Consider the following 15,895-nt stretch of genomic DNA (forward strand, 5'->3'; position numbering starts at 1 on the left):
TCAGCATCTTACAGGTCCAGGCACTTAGTAGCCAGCTCTCAGGCTGAATGCCTAAAAATCCAAAATGGGCTTTATGGGTGGAGCCCTTCCTTCTCTCTCACACCCATACCCCCAGTACCCTTACCTGGCTTTTAATAAAAGCCCAGACACTAATCAAGTTGGTTTTGCAAAAAAGACATTTTCTGGGGGTTTAAATCACATAGGCCAAAAACCTGGGACAAACATATCTCCAGTTTATCACTTTACCAGAGGCATCTGTAGCATACTTGCCTACCTGACCCTCTCCATGAGGGAGAAAATGCTCTGTTCCTGGACTTTCCTGGTAATGTATGATTGCCATCACCTGTGGTGAAACGCCTTTCTTATCAATTAACTAGCTCACCACAGGTGATGGCAATCATACATTACCAGGAAAGTCCAGGAACAGAGCATTTTCTCCCTCATGGAGAGGGTCAGGTAGGCAAGTATGATCTGTAGGCATCTTTATCAATGATCTGCCAAAATATGCTGATCACACAAACTGCAATATAAACCACAAGGTAGATCCTTTATGCACCAGTTTCTGGTTGTTTTGCACATTCTGTACTTTATACAGCTGCTTATGTGAACTGAATCAATGATCTCAATGCTTTCTTAATTTGTTAAATCAGTGTACACCTGTTGCATACGCATTTGCTGTCAGGCGTCAAACTATAAAAACCTCCTAAAACAGCATAAGCACTTCCTGTAAACATGGTAGCAAACAAAGGAGCAGATGTATTAACCTGGAGAAGGCATAAGGAAGTGATAAACCAGTGATAAGTGCAAGGTGATAAATGCACCAGCCAATCAGCTCCAATATGTAAATTAACAGTAAGGAGCTGATTGGCTGGTGCGTTTATCACCTTGCCCTTATCCTTATGCCTTCTCCAGGTTAATACATCTGCCCCAAATAATCTATGCCAGAGCGATCAAGAAAGCATTAATCAGTCTCAGTGGAACATTCACAAACAGCCAATCACAAGTGGTTTGCTAGTGCCTTCAACAATCTCATCATCATAATCTATTTGCAAATGCCCCACCCACCTGCAAATTATACGTATTTCCCAGGTGTATATGCATATTTTTCTTAGTCCACACTTTGTTTTTGCAGTTACATGATAGTATCCGTACAGTAGTTTGCCTACATTAGAATCCCAGCGTTCTACCCAGCCACAAGCAGGCATGGGGTTATTCACAGAACTATGCAGCCCTGCATTGTGCATGCAGCAAATGTCCTGGGCATGTACAGTGTAATTTTATTAATTTTATGCTACACCAAGTGGTGCAGTACTCGATCTGCATGAGCCCCGCAATATTCTGTAATGTTAAATTTAAAAAAAACACAAAATCTTTTTCGTAAATATGAAAACCAGACCGTAATTAAATGCATAGGTTTTCATCCACTTTACTATAAAACACCAGGATAAACCCGGAAGCATTTGGTCGTTTTAAATAAAATCACTTAATTATTTGATTGATTGGGTGTTCATCAAAATTATCAAAGAACATCCAAAGCAAATAGAAAAAGGTTATTTAAGAGTTTGAAAAATGACAGACTTTTAATATACTCTGGAGCGCTTTAAAGTTCCTAATAAAAAAAAAAATGCACATCAGTGAATTTGTCCAGAACATGCAGTCCTGTAAAACTGAGCGTCTATCAGTTCTGACAGTTATAGTCCTCAGTGACAGAGATGGGAGCAACTGTTCATGGGTCAACAATAGTCTCTACGGGTTCACTACGATCTGCCGGCGGCCGGCCTCCCAGCAACCAGCATACCGGCGCCGGGATGCCGGCCGCCGGCTTACCGACAGTGTGGCGAGCGCAAATGAGCTGCGCTCGCCACGCTACGGGCACTATTTTATTCTCCCTCCAGGGGGGTCGTGGACCCCCACGAGGGAGAATAAGTGTCGGTATGCCGGCTGTCGGGCTCCAGGCGCCGGTATGCTGGTCGCCGGGAGCCCGACCGCCAGCATACTGAAGACCACCCAGTCTCTACAAATCTGGGCATCATGAGAGAATAGGGAAAATAATTTTGAAGAAAACACATGATATCTTGCATAGAGTTTGATATATAGCATGTGGTAGACTCTTATACCAAGTGGTGATGTTATGTGGTCTGTGTTCACCCATATAGGGGTATATTCAATTGATGTTGTTCGGGAAATTAACTGTATCCGTAATACACCACGCAGCATGAGATGCCTAGTGCGAGTGAGCTGCCAGGCCCCATGTAACTCTGCTAGCTGTCTTTGGTTTGCTGAAAATACATCTTAGTTGCAACATAATGTGACTAGAATGCACCAGGAGACTGTGCTGATTAATTTGATATGTGACACTTGTATATCTGTGTGTGACTGAGTTTGTATACGGAGCACAATGGAACATGTGTTGGGAAAAAGCTGCGGCTGCTGCATTGTAGCACTCCATATGCAGATTCAGGGACTCAGTAGCACACAGATAAACAAGTATTCCATATCAAATTAATCAGCACTTTCTCCTGGTGCGTCCTCACAGTCTCCTGGTTGTGACTTAGATGCTTTTTCGACAAAAGAGATGCCAAACTAGCAGAGTCTCACGGGACCTGGTGTGCCGAGGGGGGCTGTTTGGCGCGACTGCAGCAGTTATGTATGAGGACACATCTGTACATGCAAGGAGTGATCAGTTCCTGCCAGTAATTCATAGAGCCCCCTTTAATTTTGCCAAAGGCCTCTGATCTGTGAGGCCAGAGGCCTTTGTCCATGATTTGTACCATATTTTCTCCAGTATTCATGATAACCTTCACAGTGCTCCTTTGTACATTAAATGCTGCAGAAATTCTTTTATACTCCTTTCCTGACTTGAGACCCTGTTGATGTTTAGAAAGCTCCTTGCGGGCCATGGCTATCCCAGTCCGACGTAAACAAGTAAACTGCAAGGAAATCCTACAGCAGGGGTGGCCAACCAGTCAGAGACAAAGAGCCAAGAAATCTTGTTAGGTACATCAAAGAGCCGACTTCGAGCCAAAGGCGCACTTGCAAAAATGGGGCGTGACCTTGTGCCTGCTAGGCCACGCCACGCTATAAAATACATTGAAAAAGCCAGATCCAACATAAAATACAATGAAAAAGCCACTACTACATCAAATAATTGAAAAAGCCAGATCCGCAGAAAATATATTGAAAAACCAGATTCACATAATACACTTCAGTTCCCCCATGTGTCACTCCAGCCAGCACCCGCCTACAGTATGTCACTCCAGCCAGCTCCCCCATGTGTATTTGGCTCCCTCAGTTCTCAGTCTAGGTAGTGCTGCTGCATGTCTGGCTGGAGTGCAGTGGTTTACAGATCTCTTGTGGTCACGTGACTTTGAGTGTTGGGAGCCACATTTGAATAAAGAAAAAGCCTTATGTGGCTCAAGAGCCACGCGTTGGCCACCACTGTCCTACAGGAACAGCTGATCTTTATTTATAATTAATCATTCTAACTTTTTGGACAGGTGTATGCTGATTACCTTTGGACATGATTTATATTGTGATTAGTAATATAGCACAGCTGCAGCCCCATAATGAAGGATATGCACACTTATGAAACCAGTATGTTGTGAGATTTATAGTTCACTGATTTTTTTTCTAAAATATACTGTACATCACAAAAACCTGCAATTTCAGAAAGGGTGCATACTTTTTATATACATATGTGGTAAACTTTTGTAGGCTTACATGGGGTCATTTAAATATCATGAACAAAAAATTGTCACAACCAGTTTTCTTCAATTTTTCCTTAGGGATTAGATGCCGTCATTTTATTTTATTTTCCAGGCAAAACCATCTTTTTATTCTTTTCATTCCTTGCAAAGTCATGCTCTTCCCTTTAGTATAGGAATGCCCGCTGTCACTTAGACTGCTTTGGTGATGAGAATCATTCTTCTTTGTACCTTCTTTTCATTTCTAACTAAAAAACAAAATAGTGGTCTAGGAAAAAATACATTAATGAGCAAAACCATGTTGCACTGCAGGTGGGGCAGATGTAACATGTGCAGAGAGATTTAGAATTTGGTGGGTTAATTGTTTCTGTGTCGGGTAAATACTGGCTGCTTTATTTTTACTCTGCAATTTAGATTTCAGTTTGAAAACATCCCACCCAAATCTTAACTCTCTGCATGTGTTACATCTGCCCCACCTGCAATGCAACACAGTTTTGCCTATTAGTGTGCTTTTTTGTTTGCTAACAAAGGACAGATGCTTTTGCAAAGTACCTTTTTTTCATCAGAAATAAATTCAGCAATGGTATAGTAAAAGCAACCACACTTAGTTTCCATTTATTACTCTTCAACACTGGCATTCCCACAAACAAATACTGTGACATATTTTTTATGTGAATTCTGCCTTTTGTAGAACTCAAAATTCCACATGACATAACTTTTCTTATAGTGGCCACAAAGCATACTTGCCTACCTGACCCTCTCCATGAGGGAGAAAATGCGCTGTTCGTGGACTTTCCTGGTAATGTATGATTGCCATCACCTGTGGTAAGCTAGTTAATTGATAAGAAAGGTGTTTCACCACAGGTGATGGCAATCATACATTACCAGGAAAGTCCAGGAACAGAGCATTTTCTCCCTCATGGAGAGGGTCAGGTAGGCAAGTATGCCACAAAGGCAGCGGGTTTCACATGCAAATGCAACGTTGTATGCTAAAGATTCAAAAATAAAATGGAGGTATTGTCATTATGCTTGTATTATTAAACACCTGTTTTGTCATGTTTTAGGGACGAGTGAGGAGAGATGGCCAGAGTGTGATGTGGTGGAAGAGCATCAGTTCTCTGACTTGGAAGATACAGATGAGGAGGATGACTCTGATGAAGAAGAGGAGGAGGATGAGGAGGATGATGAAGATGAAAGTCAGGAAGAGAAAAATCCAGATACATCGCCAAGCGCAGTCACACCTTACTTGCCTAATGAGCCAAGACAAAATCCAGAGAGTGAAGATGTCCCTCCTGTATGTCAGTTTTCTCCTCAACAGTTGCAAACTACAGAGCCTCCTGATAAAGATCCTCAGGCACTACTGGGATCTGAACCATCAATCTCTCAGGAGGTGTTACCACGTAGACGATGGACTCCTGGTAAAGATATGGGCTGTAGTCGGGCAGGTCCTTCCAGAAGACATCTCCTTCAGAAAAAAGAAACTTCACCAAAATATTACTCTACAACAGGCTGTACCTCACCCCGCAGGGGAATGTCACCGTGCCAACGTTTGCCATCAGCTAGGGAAGCATCCCCACTGCGATGTGTTTCCCCTCAGCACTTATCTCCACACTGCAGTCTTTCGCCTCGTACCTATATGTCACCAGAGCGTGGTTCTTCACCACCAGTCAGACATTTATCCCCTAATAGAGAGGTCACAAGTCTACGATATATCCCTTTCAGAGGTGGTCTAGCCTCACCTCCACGATACCCATCTCCAAGTAGAGAGGAGCCTCACCTTAGCAGGTCAGATGCCCAGACACATTTGAAAGCGCAGCATGGGGTCTTCCCATCTTCGGCTCTACCTCAGAGGGCTCCAGACCTTTTGGAGACATCAGGGATCAAGGTAAATAAAGAGAGGAAGTTTAACCTGTACAGCATTTGCAGATTTGGAACAACAATGTTTATTAGAAAACATATACTGTGTGTACTGTATGTATGTGTATATATATTTATATATATATATAAATTCTTAATATATGTATTGACGAAGTCCAGTGGACATGATCATACACGTTTATACAATATTGGTCCAGATTGAGATATACTGTCTAGCGCTTTACCTATTCTCAGTCTAAACTTACTGCCAGTATTCGATTGTGTACTATGTTTTTAGTTCCTATCCAGTGGTTCTATTAATATTTAACTTATCAGAGCTTATTTTTATATTTTTTATTGTCGATTTTTTAACAATTTTTTATTTCTTATCTGTCTATACCAATGTATTGTTCATTGGGGGTCATTCCGAGTTGTTCGCTCGCAAGCTGCTTTTAGCAGCTTTGCACACGCTAAGCCGCCGCCTACTGGGAGTGAATCTTAGCTTATCAAAATTGCGAACGAAAGATTAGCAGAATTGCGAATAGACACTTCTTAGCAGTTTCTGAATAGCTCCAGACTTACTCGGCATCTGCGATCAGTTCAGTCAATGTCGTTCCTGGTTTGACATCACAAACACACCCAGCGTTCGCCCAGACACTCCTCCGTTTCTCCAGCCACTCCCGCGTTTTTCCCAGAAACAGTAGCGTTTTTTCACACACACCCATAAAACGGCCAGTTTCCGCCCAGAAACACCCACTTCCTGTCAATCACACTCCGATCACCAGAACGAAGAAAAAACCTCGTAATGCCGTGAGAAAAATAGCTAACTGCATAGCAAATTAACTTGGCGCAGTCGCACTGCGGACATTGAGCATGCGCATTAGCGACTAATCGCTCCGTTGCGAGAAAAAAATAACGAGCGAACAACTCGGAATGACCCCCATTGTCCATATTGAATGACTTTGCTAATTAACGTTTAAACTCATCCTCAGTCTATGTCAACTAAACACCCATGATCGCTTTTAAATAGCCTGTACACACTAACATTTATATTTCTGTTTAGCGACTCACCTCCGCTATATATATTTAGGTGTTAGCAGACGCCCTTTTGCAATAGGGAGTGTATTTTAAAGACTACTTTCTTTGAACCCTTACAGCTCCAACAATATAGGCCCCTAGCACTGGAAACTTCTCCCCCTGTACACACACACACATGTACACACACAAATAAATATATATATATATATATACACACACACATACGCAATTTGGACGGTGGCACTCAGATAAAGATGCAGGACACAGGTATAATATAATAGTATTGATATTATACCTGTATCCTGCATCTTTATCTGAGTGCCGCCGTCCGAATTGTGTATGTGTGGTTTCCTGCTTGGATTACCTACAGAGGGCACCATACACACACACACACACACACACACACACACATATATCCATCTGGCTAATAATATTGTATACAGCACATCCCACTTGTGCTGCCAAAACAGCTCTGACCCATCGTGGCATGGATTCCACAAGGCCTCTGAAGGTGTCCTGTGGTATTTGGCACCAAAACATTAATAGCAGATCAAAGTCGCTCAGAACCTTACACTTGCCCATTTTTCCTGCTTCCAAAACATCACCTTCCAGAACTGAAAGGGAAATTCAATAGGGACGCAATGTTTACAGCCAATTTTGGATTACCGTATGTATGTGCGCTCCCGATACCGACAGTGTCCAATTTAAAATAAATGGTTGTGGGGTTTTCAGCTCTGAAAACTCTGCGGCGCAAGTAAAGAAGAATTATACTTAACCGTCCGGTGGTCTCCCCTCCATCTTTACAATGGGGAGGAGGCTGCTGCAGGGAGGTGTAGGGGCTGCTGGGAAAGTAGTTTTCCTAGCTGCTGCCTCTGATGGGGTGGGGTGGGGGGGTCACACACACAGACTTTTTCTGGAGGTGTGAGAAAAAAAGCAGCTGTGATTTTTATAGAAATCACGCTTTTAATTTTCTCTCTTCTAATTGAATAACAAAACGGCATGGCTGCAGGAAAAACAACGCTGCAGTGTTTCTTTAAATTTCCCGCCGTCAATTGAATTCCCCCCTGAGTGTTTGCATGCTGCCTTAATATATACCTCCCCTTGACATATGTCATTGTAATGAGATAATCAGTGTTACTCACTTCACCGATCACTGGTTTTATATCTGATTGTGTGTGTGTGTGTGTGTGTGTGTGTGTGTGTATATATATATATATATATATATATATGTGTGTATATATATATATATATATATATATATACATATATATATCTATCTATATATATATATATATATATAATCAGGTAACACTTGTGGGTGGCTTACTTAAAACACAAAAGAATATCCAAAAGGAACAATTCACTGTTTCAGTTTATTTATAAAAGTTCTGTCTCGCGGAATCATTAAAGACTTATGTAATTGAACAGTAATTAAACATTGGATTGTACCTTTGGATTTTTTTCTCTGTTAAAAGAACAGGGAACAGGGAACCTGTGGACGGCTGCTCAGTCCTTCAATACGCCACTAGGTTAATGGCAAAGAAATCTGGAATCAAAAGAAAAAGGACAAGCGCCTAATGGTGCAATAACTTCACACTTCTCTGTATCATGAGTCAGTCAGATGGAAGAGATATTAATTAGTCAAGTTGAGGAGCAAGTTAAGCGGTTGAATCAGTGAGGTAGGAGTCATATTAGCTTTCACAAAGTGCACGTGCTGCTTGGATCCCACACTGTAGTCAGTTTTCCTGATTTAATTGCTGAGTCTCTGTCCTACTCCTTCTGTCTGCCTGCTTACAGCCAGGAGGAAGCCAACACGCTTAGGAACAGGGATGTTGTCACAAAATTATAATTAGTATTGAAACTGCAATTTGTTGTATTAGTGAAATTCATCAGAAACTTAAAACACATCTCGTAAAAATAACATATGTATGTTTTTAAATTAACCACAGTACAGATATGTGTTACACAAGTAGTAACTGGTCTCTTAATGAAAGCAATTTTAATTTATTACTGGAAATGTCCAATTATCACAACTTACAAGATGTTCTTTATAAACAGGTTATGTTTTGCCAAGTAAGGAATGCATAATACTATAAATGTTTAGTCATTACCCAGTACTGCTAAGGGACATTTGTTCCACTGCTTGATCTAGAATTTTTTTTTTTTTTTACAGAAACAGAGACCATCTGCTTTCCCCGCTTTATCCAGATCCCTCTGCTCACCCCTGATGCCTCACGCTTTGACAAGGAGTGGGGAGAACTTGTACACCCATTTGCCTCTGCACTCCCAGCATCTTCAACGGACAGCCTACCCAATGATCCCCATTGGAGGCATCCAGATGGTACAGGCCCGGCCTAGCCCTAAACCCTCTCTAGTGGGGCCCATGTTATCTGAGCTACATTCAGAAAGTTCTGATAAAGAGACACCGCACCAGCTTCACCAAGACAGGAGTGAGCAGACAATTAGAACTATCAGGAGAGAGGAAAAGGCAGACAGGGTAATATCACCCGTCAGCACAGCCCTACAGCATTCCCCAACACCAAGCACTTACTGCCAAACCGCTTGCCCTCCACCTGGGATATCTCGCGCCAGCACTGGCTCACTGAAAGGGGAACAAGGGGAAGGGTGACTGGACCCCATAAAGGGATAACCCCATTCTCAGAGCTTTTACTATATATCCTCTCCATATAGGTTACGGTATGAGGATACACATGAAAAGGATCCCTTTTAGGATACCATTCCTAGGTTGTTGAAATAGTGCAAATACTGAGATGTGAGCTATGGATCCTTTCAGGATACAGGGTAAGAGTCTGTGTACATGGTGTACGATTCTTTAGAAGGCATTCTAGGTTTGGGAAAAAAGAATTCTAAAAAGTTATAGGATTGGTAACCCCGGATAAAAATAAGTATCCAGGATATGACTGATTCATTGGATACGGAAATATTTTTTTTTTTTTTTTTTTTTTGTTATGGTACAGAATAAAGATCCTCTTGGGATGAAAAATAAGGGTGTAAGGTGCACAAAAAGCATTCATAAGTATAATAAAAAATATATCCATTTATGATAATAGGAATCCTCTTACTCCCATTCTGAGCTCAATTGAGTAACTTCATTTCATTCCATTTCTTTGTCCCACTTACCTTTGTCAATCCCCATATGCAGCTTATCTGTGCCTTTTTATACACAATTACTTTTAAAATGAAAAAAAGAGGGGGAAAAAGATACAAAAATGGAACTTTCTATGCTGTGAAAACAATGTGAATCTTTTCCAATGCGCACCTGCTATTATTTTTTTATTTATTTATTTTTTTTTGGGGGGGAGGGGGGGGGGTTGGTTTCTATGACTCCTCCTCGCTGGGTTCCCGCATATAATGTGACCCTGAGATCTTGGTAGGACATGCACTGAAAAAAAAATGTTTTTGTTGTTGTTCTTAGCCTATATACAGTATATATCTGAATATATATATCTATATATATTGAACAGGGATAGGTGTCCAGATACAGTGGTGTAAAGATACGTATATTTATACAAATTTATTTAATTAGCTCTGTATTGTCTTTTCTGTTTCTGCTTTAAGGGTTTTGGGTAAAAAGAAAGCTTTATTTTTTTTATTTTTTGTTATGTTGTGAAAAAATTCAGCACTTGTACAATGTGATTATAAGTGGTGCAGCACTGTCGTGCTACAGAATAATGAATAATGCTAACAGAGACTGTGGCACTGCCTGATAATGGGAAAGTAGCTGTTCTCTGAAAAGGAAAAAGAGCTGTGTTGTATATGGACTATGGACATGCTGTACTGCATAGTGTCACCAAGTATTCTGTACAGTGGCGTCCCATTGCTTAGCACAAGAGTCTTTTCCTTACTATATGATGCATTACATGGGCAGTACTTTCTGGGACTCTTCCTAGATTGGTTGGGAGAGAAATACTGTTCTTTATTTAAGACTTGATTGTGATATTAGTTTATCCTGAGCATAACTTATCTTTGCACTGATCTGCAGGGGAGCTGTCAATACATTTACATCTTCCACACATGTAGGATTTGCTCCCATCTCTCATTCACTTTATAGGGTGAGGTCTCTTTTTTTTAAGCACTTAGGAAAATGTTTCCACCCAGCACCTTATTTCCCTCTACTCGTGTCCTTTATAACAAGGCTTATTCATTGCCCACTCATACCACACTGAACATTCTGTTTTTCCATCCTACTTTCCTGTATCCCCATGTGCTGACTGCCTAGCTGCAGTTCTTGCCGTGTTATGAAGAGATGGAGGATGTAGACTCATGGGTGGTCATTCCGAGTTGTTCGCTCGCAAGCTGCTTTTAGCAGCATTGCACACGCTAAGCCGCCGCCTACTGGGAGTGAATCTTAGCTTAGCAAAATTGCGAACGAAAGATTCTCAAAATTGCGAATAGAAATTTCTTTGCAGTTTCTGAGTAGCTCGATACTTACTCTGCCACTGTGATCAGTTCAGTCAGTTTCGTTCCTGGTTTGACGTCACAAACACACCCAGCGTTCGCCCAGACACTCCCCCGTTTCTCCAGCCACTCCCGTGTTTTTCCCAGAAACGGTAGCGTTTTTTCACACACACCCATAAAACGGCCAGTTTCCGCCCAGAAACACCCACTTTCTGTCAATCACACTACGATCACCAGAACGAAGAAAAAACCTCGTAATGCCGTGAGTAAAATACCAAACTTCTTAGCAAATTTACTTGGCGCAGTCGCAGTGCGAACATTGCGCATGCGCAATTAGCGGAAAATCGCTGCGATGCGAAGAAAATTACCGAGCGAACAACTCGGAATGAGGGCCATTGTTCACACTTTTTCAGCTGGGCATCCTTTTTTAACACAGAAATTACTGGACCCCATTGCAAACCCCCCCATATCCGCCCAAAGGAAAAATATATCATTGAGAATACCAGCTTAAGCACTTTGTTTACTCACGATACCATCATGTGTATCATGAGTTTCTTCACCCTAAAATAATTCTATCTTTAATGTTATTACAGAACCCCTATTACTATGTTTTGTCTGCCCCATAGCCATACTCTTATTATCGTATAACCCCTTGTCCTAATTCAGCCATCTCTATTCATACAGTCTCTGTCATATACAATATACATAACCTTAAATAAATACTTGTTAATAACTGACACCAAGCCTTTACACAAAGTAATGACTGCCACAACTTTGGTACCAGGCAAATTGTGTTACTAGCGTATGGTCCAGTACGTAAACAGCTGACCGATAGCAACACGTTGCAGAACTCAGTAGACCTAATAGGGTATTAGGTGCACTTCAGACAATTGTACATCATTTTTTGCCCCACTTAGATCATTATTTCAGTAATGTCCACATATGTACCAAGCAGGGACTTACTGTAAGCAGTTACAAATAAAGATACAGTGTTATTAGCACTTATGACATGTACCTACTCTTTGATAGGTGGCTATCTCAGGTTTATTGATGAAGGTAACATGTCCTTGGGAATTATACATTTCTTGCATCTCTTATCACTCTCCTCCTTGCCAGTAATTCTGTAATACTGTGTTATTCTGACTTGACCTGCTACAAAGAAATTTTATTAAGTACCTGGTAGAAGGAAAAGTAAGTGCTCTATCTATAATCATGCTGCCTGAGCTGAAGTGATATTGAGGTAGACAATGAGTGAATGTCAGAGGGAAGGTCTTTTTATGCTGTTAAATAGTAAAATAATATATATTGAAGGAGTCATAGTGAACGTAATGCTCTAAACTCTATAACTGAGACAGCATTGACCAGAAACAGGTTTTAAAGAAGAACTCCAGTTACATATTTCTTTGGTTGGTTTGAATATACAAACAGTATCTCCCATACTAGCACAGCTGTGTCTAAGGTTCAGGTTTTCCCAAACTGGTTAGTGAATGTGCCCTTTGTAATGTGCTAGCCAAGCAAATAGGTACATTTGCTGGAAAGAAAATGTCTTCTATTTGCAACTCCTGCCATTCATAAATGAGCATTTATGTTTTGCACAGAATTTAAAATGATACCCGTGTGTTTGCTGAGATTAATATTATATGAAAGCCCTGCTACTAACGAAGTCTTATTATCACAGGAAATATTAATAGTGCACATGTTTAAGGATGGATAGCATAGACTTGGTGAAGGTCTCACGGTTGGGTTTATTTTTCCGTAAGCAAAAAACTGCTACCGTATGTACCTTTAAATAATAATTTTATAACGTATGAAGCAAATACAAATCTAAACTTGTATACCGCTGTTTGTATCACACATGGCAGTAATATCTGTCAGCATAAAATACCAAATACAACAGATTGTAGGTAGCATGATAGGGCTCTGATTTCTGAACCTGGGCTACATCTTGCCTTGGTGATACCTCACACATGTTCAAGGGGTACTTTTGTCTGTTTATATAGTAGCTGAAATAATAGCTTATGGTATTAGCAAAGAATAACATTTATACAATAATGGGGTACTTGTGACTTTTATAGACCTAATTATAGAATTTGGTAAACATTTAGAGGGGTACATGTAAACAATTGTAAGAAGTGGTACTTGGTAAGAAAAAGTTCTTCTGCATATACTTAAAGGATCATTTCCATATATAACCCTTCTATGACACTTTCTGGGTATCTGCAAAATCATTTACTTGGAGATGAACCATCAACTGTATGGATGTTGGGCCTTGTCAGATAAGCACAGTATTATGTTGTTATTTAGAGATAGACATAGATTTATATTGTTGGACTAATGCACTTATTTTAATTACCCCAAGAGGCCTTGAATAAAGGTTCTCATTTTTTTAACAATATAAGAAATCTGTGAATATATACTTATCACAGCTACCATATTATAGCTATGCAGCTGTCTCATCTTCAAGACAGCGTGATAGAGCGCCAAGTTTTCTCTGACTCGCAAAATACAATTTAACTGGTAAATTAAAGCTATACATTTGAGATATATTTACATACACACATATTGTGTATGTACAGCAACATCACCTTGTTACATTGTCAACTGGAGAACATGCTATACACTGTGCATATTCTTTCCAGGGCTTTTCATGATTGGTGCGGTCAGTGTGTATAATGGGATGTGTAACTGCCGTCATCTGGCGCTGACCATTGTAAATACACTTCTCATATATTCTACAGCTATTATCCCATTGCAGACTGGTACGTGTTACCACTTCTAAGAGGAAGTCACGCACTGCACCTTAGAATATATATTCCCTTAAATGCTTTCTTCCTCCGAAGGTCTTTGAAATGTATTATAGGTGATAAAGGTAACATGAATAATGTTGGTCTCTTATTTGCACAGTATAAATATATGTGAATGTTCTTTCTATATTTGGTTAAGTACTTGCCTCTGCCACCTCCAGCATTGTACAGTGGCTGATCAAGGGCTGTATAGACATTTGTGACACACTCATACGGAAGATTATTACATAATTCCTACATAACTTTAAACTTAATTGATGAGCAAGTGTGTATTATATATTCTGTCTCTTTTATGTATAGCCAAGGAAATTTCTTGAAACTTATTCAAATGTTTTCTGTGTAAATGTCTGTTTATTGGTCACCGTTTTAGACTTCACTTTATCGTTTTTCACTATCTGATATTTCTGCACTTACTTGCCCATACTTTGCTCATCTGTAAAGCATAGAAGTGATAAAACTATCCGCGTTCTCCCACTTGCCCTATTTTGGGGTAAAGGGTATTTTTAATTGTTTCCTAATCTGAAATGGCAATACATTCCTATGTGCACGAGCTAAGGTGCTGTAAAGTTGTATATACATGCAATGGGTTGTGGGTTTCTGGGGGGGTTAAGTCATTTAGTAGGGAAATGTGGCAGGGTTATTAGCAAGATATATAATGGTGGGGGGGGGGACATGAAGCACAGAATGTCATCTGATTGTAAAAAGTAGATACAATGGAAATTAGAATAATGTTTGTGACAGTATTTTGGTGCAAGCTAAACCCCATTTTCTGTAAATGACCTGCTCAATGAGTAAAGATCTTTCACCCTGTATAATAATCCTCTTTATAAATATATCTATAAACCCGGCTGGGAGACTGGCACGGGAACATTTTTAATAACAAAGAGAAAAAAATACTAAGAAAAAGAGATGAGCATGTGGAAATAAATTTTTACATTCCCAATATTTGATGTCTGCTTTTTCAATAAATATGTGTGTGTGTGTGTGTGTGTGTGTGTGTGTGTGTGTGTGTGTGTGTGTGTGTGTGTGTGTGTGTGTTACACAAGCACTTCTGCATGGTAAAATGACTGGACATGATCTACATATAACATTTTCAGGATATTAATGCTCAGCTTTAATAAATACAGCCTACAGAAATCAGGGAGAGTGGGCCACTGCTCCCTGATACACTGTCTGTATTTTCATTTGTGGACTCTAATAAATGTTAGATTGAAGGTTATTACAAGGTGTATTAGAGGGAATGTCCCGACAAAGAGCCTGATTCAGGGTTGTACACTAATGCATTGGCAGTTGTGAACGTGTATGCAGCTAATATGTGTGAAAAGATGCATCTGTCGCTGCTGCCACCTAAATTTGTATGGATACACCCACTGGCGTCTTCGCTGATGTGAGCTTGCAGAGCAGTGTATTCTCAGGCTTTCTGAGTAGTCATATGGTTGCGTACCATGGCAGCACGAAGGGCAACGCCAGAGCCAGTGTTACTGTGTACAGGATCATAGGTACAGACTGAGTCATGTCTCGAAAGTGGCAGCGAGACGCCTGCGTTTTCCTACCACTACACTTTACCTCCCACAGATGCTCCCTTAATGCCAATCACTTTGTGAATAAATCCTCTCTGCGACAGCTCTCACAAGCCCATCAATTGTCATGGGTAGTATCCAGTAAAATACATGTGCATTCAGTGATAATTGCTGAACTGCATAAAACCCAGGATTGCATACAACTCTGAATCAGGCTCAAAAATGTATTTTGGTCAAAGACAGTGGAGTTCTAGAGAGGGAGTATTACATAATTGTATAGAATACATACCTTCACACTGACAAGCTTCTTTCTGAGCTACTTGGTAATGGAAGTGGCCATCACAAGGGGACATTGAACAGCATGGAAGCATTGCCACTATCACAACTTACTTTACACTGACAAGTGGCCGTCACTGGTTTAAACATTGATGGTTAACTAGTGAGCATGTACGCCAAGACTGCCCGTATATACATGCAGAACGGAGACACTCGTTCCTGGTGTCTGCAGCTGAATGGAACTCAACGGTTACTGGAAAAGCATCAGAAGAAAAGC

At 40.5% G+C, this 15,895-nt stretch overlaps 1 protein-coding gene across 3 annotated transcripts in view; it reads left to right on the forward strand.

Moving 5' to 3' along the window:
• The window catches only part of HIVEP3 (HIVEP zinc finger 3), a 255,814-nt gene extending 241,047 nt beyond the window's left edge, over positions 1 to 14,767 (forward strand). For all 3 annotated transcript variants that reach the window (XM_063954614.1, XM_063954616.1, XM_063954615.1), the window contains 2 exons: positions 4,769 to 5,589; positions 8,773 to 14,767. In XM_063954614.1, coding sequence (XP_063810684.1) covers positions 4,769 to 5,589; positions 8,773 to 9,228 — 1,277 coding nt within the window. In that variant the 3' untranslated portion in view covers positions 9,229 to 14,767. The remainder of the gene's footprint in view (positions 1 to 4,768; positions 5,590 to 8,772) is intronic.
• The last annotated feature ends 1,128 nt before the right edge of the window (positions 14,768 to 15,895 follow it).

This window comes from Pseudophryne corroboree, chromosome 2, assembly GCF_028390025.1.
Source record: "Pseudophryne corroboree isolate aPseCor3 chromosome 2, aPseCor3.hap2, whole genome shotgun sequence".
Lineage (NCBI taxonomy): Eukaryota > Metazoa > Chordata > Amphibia > Anura > Myobatrachidae > Pseudophryne > Pseudophryne corroboree.